We start from the raw sequence: 8,788 nt of genomic DNA, 5'->3' as shown, positions 1-8,788 counted from the left end.
ATCAAAAGAGCCCAGCTTTCAGTACTATTTCAATACTTTGATTTTAACTGCTGGTAAAATATATTAGACAATTTTTTAAAAACTTAAAAAAAAAACTATGATCTATATGCAGAAACAACGAAAGTAGCAAATGTCTTTAGATTTGAGATGGATTCGATTAAAGTAACCTGACCCTACTGCAAAGGTACAGTTTTCACTTCTACAATGTATGACACGGGAAACATCACTTGGCTGACATGTGTAAGAACAGCCTTACTTGGGTATGATAAGATGAGATATTCTTTATTTCCTCTACAGTATTGGAGAGTATTATGTTGTTTAACATGAATCTAAATAACCAAAGAAAAAAGACCAAAAACCAAAAAAAAAAAAAAAAAAAAAAAAAAAAAAATAGGATTAAAAAAACCAAAAACACAAACTATTAACAATCAGTTTAGGGGTAAACAGTATTCGATTTTTATTTTACTACAGTCAATTACGAAATGATTCTCCCAAAAGTTACGAATTTTGATGCACAAATCAGATTTTCTCCCGCTTTTTAAAAGTAATTTGAACAAAACTGGTATCCTCAATACACCCTAATAGAACCAAACACTGGCTTTCGGTGTCTTTCAAATCAAAAGAATTTTTTATACATCTTAAATATCTAAACAAATCCTCTAAAAGTTTGTGTCTCTCTTTCACGAATAATAAACAATTAAGTATTACATATATGTTAAAATTGTTAAACATTCTTGACTACTTGTTTTAAAAACAAAGTTTTGTTGAAATCACTCTCTGCATATGCATTGAAAGAATTTGACAAATCATACTCAATTGTGTTTTTTGATTAGTCTTAGAAACAATATATTTATCTGGAACATCCTTTGAAGATAAAAACACAAACACCTTATTATGAAGAAGGGTTTTGTCCGCTCTCATTAGTCTACCAAGATATAGACGGTGGCATTTGTCTATATATCCTTTTACTGACTACAGGTCGAGATTTATAATGAAACATTTTTAAATGAAAAACACCGTGACAATTTATTACTCTAATAACGTTATAAAGCGAAGTCGAAGGTGCTTCACAAACTAAAACTTTTTCACTGAAAAATATTGAGAATGGATTTGTTGTTGTTTAAGAGGATGTTTCCTGCAACTTTATCTCTATTAAAAACCAAATGGAACCACTTATAAGAACGTACGTGTAGTTTCCCTTTACGTGTACACATTCTTGAACTCGTTTTCATTTACTCAAATTAGATCAGGAAATGTTTTTTGAAATCTTATTTTAAACGATTCAAGAAGTTTTATTATATAATAATTAATTTATATTTGTTGTTGTTAAACAGTCTCTTCTTATTTTGATATTTTATAATGTTGACAGTGAAAACATTCATTACGACTTTAATAACTTGGCATAATGATGCATGTTTTTATTAGTAAAATTAAAATCTGTCTTAAGGAAATTATTACAAAACATTGTAGATGATGGGTATATAACATGTTGTCCAATGATAAAACAATAATGATACATCTTACTATTAAATAAAATATCTTTTTTTTCTTCAAAATATGGTACTGAGCTGATAACAATTCATTGTAAATTCCGATAATAAAAATACGGAAAAACATCACCCTACAAGTATTACAAACCCCTTTTAAGTGTATAATAAAAGTTGTACTCAGAAGTAACAATCGAATTTATAATGAAATCCTGACGATACTTGTTATGATACACATTAGAATAGAATACACCTCTTTATTTCCCTAAATAGCCTTGTGTAATATGTCTGTTGTGATGTATATCGATCTCGTGACTGAATTTCCACATAGTGCACGTGGTATGTATGGGAAACATTTAATGACATAAATAAGGGCAGGATTTAAATAATTTAAAAGTGTAATGAAATCAGATTGGTATTGTAATGTCTGGGAAAATCCTTTGTATCCAAAATAATGGAGTCAAGGAGAACTCGTACATAGCAAGATCACAGTCCGAAAATACACCCAGTTTGTTTTCATCAGTATGCACCCTAAATTTGCAAGATTCATATCAGTGAAATCGGTGAAACTTAGATCAAATAATACAAATAAATGTCAATATAATCATAAAAAGCATTGAGTCAATGAGTGAACAGAATTAAAATCACGAGTGATATAAATAGGTATACTTCAAAGATGAATTAAAGATTTATTTCCGTGACGACCAGCCATACATTTTGTTATCAGGAAATTTATTACCTGTCTATCTCGGGTACGAACAGGGCGATACAGCGACGGTCTACATTTGAAGACAACAAAATGGAGAAGTCAGGACCTCCACCAAGCTATAGTGGTCCCCCGCCATCCTACCAGGGCCGTAAGTATTTAGTAGTTACAAAACAGAGCCTCATTATTCTCTAACGTCCAGGAGGGACATTTTTTATTTTGTTTTGTTTTTGTAAATTTACTTTCATTTTGATTATATCAGGTTATCTTTAATATCGATACATTTGACTGTCAAATTACACAAATTGTTTGAAATCTGACAAAAGGGTTGAAAACTAGTATATTAAATGTCACACATGTAAAATTTTCTTTAAAGAAACACATGCAGTGTAAATCTAATGCAATCTTTAATAGTTACCGTACTAGGTTATTCAGGGTGGGATTGGGTTCCAAATAGCGAGAATTGTTATCTCTGAGAAAAACCTTCTTGTTTTTTTAAGCGCAATATTTTGTCAAGTTTCCATCAGGCCGAATACCTTTAAAACTATCAGTAGAACGGATATCGTTTTAAAATCAATAGAGTGTACAGTGACAATGATGATAACATGCTAACGGTACGGTGTAATCAGTCTAAAAAGTTCTATATAAAAACAAGGAAGTTTGCTCTGGTCTTGTATAATACCTTACTTTATTATTATTATTTTAATCACAGGTATCTTTATGTCATATTTATCTTTCTTAACATTGTACTTGGCAGAAACAAGTTCGTCAACAGTTGTATTTGCACAACAACAACCGACTTTGGTGGCAGTTCAGTTGTTTAGGGAAACACCCGTGCGAGTTACTTGCCAGTATTGCGGAAGTGACGTTTTCACTTCTACAATGTTTGAAACGGGAACCATCACTTGGTTGGCATGCGCAATAACAGCCTTCGTTGGGTATGTTTCTGATACTTATTAATTTACTCAAACACCATACTTGAACAATACATGTCACTGCAAATTGCTTCACCAAAACAACTTAAACTCTTTACCACTTTGAGTAACTTAATTGTTTAACAAAACAACCAATATACTTTAACCAGTTGTGTTTATAAAATTTGCTTCTCTTTCACCACTACACTTGATATTGAGCACTTTGCGGCACACTGCAGATTGCTGCGTAGCTGCAATAATGTAGCCCTCTTCGATTTTTTTTATATCTGATGTTTACTGAAGAGGGCTACAATTCCACAGGATCTCCGTAATGGTGCAAAATTAATTTTTTAATGAGGCTGACTTCGGTCTGAAACTTCAAAAGATCGATTTTATATTTGACTTCCTTTAGATAAAATGATTTTTTTAATACAGGTTGAAAAAATAAACTGTTTATAAATCAAAACCAGATAAAACACATCAGCATGTTTACTAGTCTTTTTCAGCAGCCATGACAGTTCTCGCGTGATTTTATGGGATGTACGCTTGGAGATTTGATGGGCTTGATAACGTGAATGTCAGTGTAAATAATCGATCTTACCTCGTTATATCAATAAAACATCATTTAAGGAAATGGTATATAATGGAAAATTCATATTTACCGCGTTAATTATGTTTAAAATAGGGGAATTCCTACATTCAGTTCCAGATCCGCTCCCGAATTCTTATTGGCTGTCCCAAAATAAAACCGGTCAAGGTCAGTAAACATGGCGGACAAATTCAACTTTCGTTGTTGACATACACGAAAAATAACCGATATATGCCAAATATGGACTATACTTGATATTTTTGGATTAATTTATACCATAGATATCTACAACGTTTGAGTTTAGGTAAGAAATGCAAATGTTATTGTCATCTATAAACGATTTGAGACGAAATCGTTGCGGGAGTGAATCACTCCCGCACTTGCACCATTACGGAGATCCTATGGAGTTGTAGCCCTCTCCCCCCAAAAAAAAATCGGGAGAGGGCTACATTATTGCAGCTAATTGCTGCGGAGCAACAATTTCCAACATCTCCGTTGTTTTATCATTATTTGGTTATTGTTGACGGGTACTTGTTGTTTTTTCACCAGGTGCTGGTTAGGCTGTTGTCTGATCCCGTTCTGTGTGGACGGCTGTAAGGACGTGGTCCATTCCTGCCCCAACTGTCGACAGGTGCTCGGCCGCTACGACAGAATCTAAGGAACCAGGAACAGGGTCCTCAGCCACCAAATTACAGTGTAGTTCATGACTGTATTCGTGCACACATTGTTAACATTTGTTTGATTATAGGACAAATTTTGGGGATTTACTTTAAAATCATGAGCGTAATCTTTATTGTTTTTGTTTAAATGATTTTTATGATAAGAATTGTTGTATATGTTTGATATGTACCTTAATTGTTATGGATTTTAATCTTGTTTTTAATAAATATTTATCTTTAATATAAAAGAATTACAAGCGTAATTATTATTTTAAAGTCAGTCAGAGGCATGCCAAGTCCTCAACTTAACATTTACACAACATTAAACTTTCAAATTGGTTTCACATGTGAGAAACATGGGCTCTATCATTTGTTTGTTACTCCATGCACATGCTTTACATAGCAGCTGCCATGCAAAATAAAATACACAGGAACGTATCGGCTACGACGCAATGTTTGTTCTGCAAAAACATTTACACCGAAACAGTGCCTTTTTATCAGGTGGATCGATTTTTATTACTAGTAAGTATTTCGTTCGACATTAGCTATTGCAATTAACGGGTTTTTTTGTGAGATGTTTAAAAAATCCGTTAATCCGTTGTAAGACATGCTTGAAATAGAAAAAAAAAATATACTCACATGAATAATACACATTTGGACTAAGTATTGAAAGAAACGTCAAAATGATCACACTGCAAATCATTAAAATTGATAATATCAGATTTGACGTTACATTTTGTCTAAATTTTCCAATAGAAAGAAAAAGAAAAGACTATCAACTCTTTTCTGATAATATAGAATACCTTTATTTAATTATTGAAACTGATTTTTTTGTAAAATGCAATGAAAGCAAATATTAATGAATCAAAGAGTGCAGACAAGTTATGGTACTTTATCCAAATACATCTGTACAATTTAATGACAAAATGGTTCAATGTAACAAAAAAGGAGGCAGAACTTCAACCATGTACATTTACCCAGAACGAACTTGCCAGGCAATCATATACATATCTTCAAACTAGAAATAAACAATAAATATATTCAGACCCGCAAACTGCTATGTCAATTAAAAAACCACACACAATATAATCGGTTATCGATTTACGAGTTTTAAATGTACCATACAATCATAGTGAATACGATCCTTGAAGGCTCTCCTTTACGAGCAAAGCACCCCGGCATACAGCGAGAAAGACTCCCTTTAACTACCCCGAAGTAAAGAAGTTGTCCCTGTCTCTGGAGTTGGATGTACAAATCTATATTTTAAGAATATTTTCTTTCGTTTGATGCCAATGTTGATTTGATGTCATTTTTAACACAAATGATTTGAAAGAAAATGAGTAGTAATCAAGGTAAGTAATTGATTAACCTCAATGCAATCTAATTTTTGTTTTGATAATCATTAGATGATAATATGGTAAACCTTTGTGCAGTAACAAGTAAATGTTAACGTTATCAACAGAAACATTACTGTGTTGATAGTTTGAACTTCCTGGTTCTCGATTTTATTGATTGTATTGATTTGAATATTCGCGTTTAAAATTCCAGCATGGGTCGGTGCCAGTTTTTTCTTGTTAAAGGTATCTAAACAATTTAAATTCCTTCGGAGTGTAGCCTGTGTTTTTCTTGAGTTTTCAGTCTTATCTCGATACTATTTATATTTCAGGTAGTAATAAATCTGTTAAGAATCAGACTGATCGCAAATTTTTATTAATACTAGTAATGAAAATTGAAACAATAATAATTCACGTTAAAAGAGGTTGTAAGAAAGAAGTAAATAACATGTTTATAGCAAGAGGTATTTGAAAACAGTTAGTAACTTACAAGGTTTCAGTGTATAGCAAGAAATTATTAGTTTATGGGACTTAGACACGATTTGAATGAAAATTTTCAAATTTTATTTTTCCATTTTCAATGTTTATAATGATAAATACAGACGTTTATAATGCTATGTTAAAATTTGAAAGTCAAATATCAAGTTATAAGCAAGATACAGAGTTCATAATTTCTTTGTTTTGTAAACAAAGCTCGAATATTGTCATTGTTGTATTGGTGTAAGTATTAATCAAGTGTAACTTTCTTTTGTTGATCTCTACTTTACATTTTTTGTAAACAACCATAAGACTCGAGCTTTGTTTACATAACAACCAATTCTTACCTCTCTATCTCGCTTTTAATTTGACTTTAACATTCAATATTTTGTTCAATCATTCAAAATGCACCAGTTAACCACTTAATACATAAAAACTTATAATAACATTTTCCCTTTAACTCTAAATATCTTTTTTTATAGCAGGTGGTATAAGAAAACAGTAATTAACTTATTAGAAAATGTTAATAAATGTTAGTAACTTGTTTATAAAAAAGATTATTAGAAAAGAGTGAATAGTTTGACGTGTATAATTATGATTATTAGACAGTAAAAAAAAAATTCCCCATTTTCATTGTATAATAAAAACCACAGTACTAAAATAATTGACAGGAACAATCCCAGAGATGAGTTTTAGGTAGGACTACGTAGAAATCGAAACAGGAACAATGGCAAAAGTATTGTCTACAACTCTTCTGCTGATGAAATATGACTATTATTTCGTTTCGACTTTCTTTTAGACACCAAAGCTATCATTATCCAGCCAGAGGGTCGGGGTAGAACCCCCCTCCAGGAATGGCCCGTCCATACGGAGTGTCCTCACTGTGGCGGCTTTATCCTGACCAGTCTAGAATATGAAACAGGGACGCTTACTTGGATAATGTGTTTCTTTATAATGTTCATTGGGTAAGACCGGCTATCATTCTTTATATACATTTTACCTACTTACTCAGTCCGCTTCGTTCCTTGTGGAGCATATGACTACTAGAGTCGCTCTCCATCCCACTCTGTGTCGGGCTGTCCTTTTTTTGCCTCATTCCAAGTCTTCCAAATATTTTCAAGTTCTTTCACTCTTGTTTTTTTCCAACTGCAGAGTGGTCTCTCTTATCCACATCTCCTCTTTATCTTTGACTGTACTATAACATGTATGCAAATCAAATTTCTTCTTACATTACTCGTATCAATATGTTTTTCTTTTTTTTCTTTCCTGCGTTATATTTATTATTTTTGCATTTCAAGAAAATCAAATATTGGTTGTGTGCTTTAAAATTTTTAAGTATCTCCTCCTATTGAGGCATTGTTTTTCATAAAGTTCATGTGATTGTTTGACCAATTAATTCCTTTTTTTCTTCCTACAGGCTGTTTCTAGGATGCTGTTTAGTACCTTTTTGTATGGACGGGTGTAAAGATATTGCTCATATTTGTCCAGACTGTAAAAAGGAAGTGGGAAGATTTTACCGGATTTGAAATTATATTCACTGAGATATGCATGATTCCGTAGCCCATCATGTTTTAAAATTGCACATCATTTTGTTTTTCAAAGAAACACTGTTGTTATTGTTTTTGTATGTGTATGTTTTTATAAGGATTATATAATTAAACAATGTACAAATAAGCCAATGTCAGCTGATATGACCTTACATATATAATTATCATTCAGCATTACCTTACTTCGCTAAACTCTTCGTACAAGCACTGCCTATAAGCAAAATAATTCAATATATTAGCAAAAGTTTGTTAAATAACCCGTGAATATATATTTCTAATAAATTGACATTATTAGGATGTTTCTGTGCGCACTTCTTAATGTCCATAATTTGCTTTGACGCTGTATGACTGTACTTTTAAGCAATGTTATTTGCTCTATGCAAAAAACAGAACCATGTAGTCCGACTGCTCTCAGCATGTGGTTTTGTATTGTATAATGTTTTTTAAAATTTTGTTTAACAACTATAATTGATGATTTATAAGTTATTGGTGATGACGTTTGCAGTGTCTGCTCTAAAAGTATGTTTTCTTGACATATTGTCACTATTTAGAAAAAGATTCTGATTTGAAATTTGTGATAATTAGGAAGACCTAGTTTGTTATATTTGTTGACAGTTATTTTTTTTGTAAATTAGATAATTGAATGTATTAATAGAATGAGACATGTAATAAACGATCATGAGTCAATACAGCCTGCAAGTTAATGCAAATAGTAAATCCATATATTAAATACCATTTTAGATTTTTTAATGATATGAATTAAAAATGTCTTTATTCCAAAATAATATAAAGACAAAAGCTTTATTGGGGTTTCTGCTCAAAAGATACATTTATCACCAATTCATTTTAGATACTACTAGTATATATTTTGATTCACCCGAAACATATGCGGTCTTAATTACGTATATCAAAAATAGTGGGGCATGGTTCACAAGTACTAAGCTTTTAAACTACTCATAAAGATTTTCACGGTTCCCTTTGGATCATGAAAGTGTAAAAAAAAATGTGGAAAGGCATGAAAACATGTGTAACAAAACCCCCAAAACCTGTAAAATTAAAAACAGTATTGAAGAGA

The 8,788-nt window shown here is 31.8% G+C and overlaps 1 protein-coding gene and 1 non-coding gene across 2 annotated transcripts; both read left to right on the top strand.

Annotated features, from left to right (window-relative positions):
- The first annotated feature begins 2,184 nt into the window (after positions 1-2,184).
- LOC105332781 (lipopolysaccharide-induced tumor necrosis factor-alpha factor homolog) lies at positions 2,185-4,455 on the top strand. Its single transcript, XM_011435487.4, has 3 exons — positions 2,185-2,344; positions 2,951-3,131; positions 4,246-4,455. The coding sequence occupies exons 1-3, from the start codon at positions 2,287-2,289 to the stop codon at positions 4,352-4,354; spliced, it is 348 nt and encodes a 115-aa protein (XP_011433789.1). The 5' UTR covers positions 2,185-2,286; the 3' UTR covers positions 4,355-4,455.
- A 1,073-nt stretch (positions 4,456-5,528) lies between these two features.
- LOC105332780 (uncharacterized) lies at positions 5,529-8,515 on the top strand. Its single transcript, XR_010708385.1, has 3 exons — positions 5,529-5,707; positions 6,966-7,131; positions 7,584-8,515. It is a non-coding gene; the product is annotated as an uncharacterized protein (transcript).
- Positions 8,516-8,788: the final 273 nt, after the last annotated feature.

Source organism: Magallana gigas, chromosome 8 (assembly GCF_963853765.1).
Source record: "Magallana gigas chromosome 8, xbMagGiga1.1, whole genome shotgun sequence".
NCBI classification, from domain to species: Eukaryota; Metazoa; Mollusca; class Bivalvia; order Ostreida; family Ostreidae; genus Magallana; species Magallana gigas.
The sequence above is the reverse complement of the archived record's forward strand: the minus strand, read 5'-3'. Positions and strand labels throughout refer to the sequence as shown.

Coding starts and splice junctions, on each gene's coding strand:
- LOC105332781 (XM_011435487.4), top strand. CDS start 2,287: ATGGAGAAGTCAGGACCTCCACCAAGCTATAGTGGTCCCCCGCCATCC. Junction 2,345..2,950: donor CCCGCCATCCTACCAGGGCC/GTAAGTATTTAG, acceptor TGTACTTGGCAG/AAACAAGTTCGTCAACAGTT. Junction 3,132..4,245: donor GCAATAACAGCCTTCGTTGG/GTATGTTTCTGA, acceptor TTTTTTCACCAG/GTGCTGGTTAGGCTGTTGTC.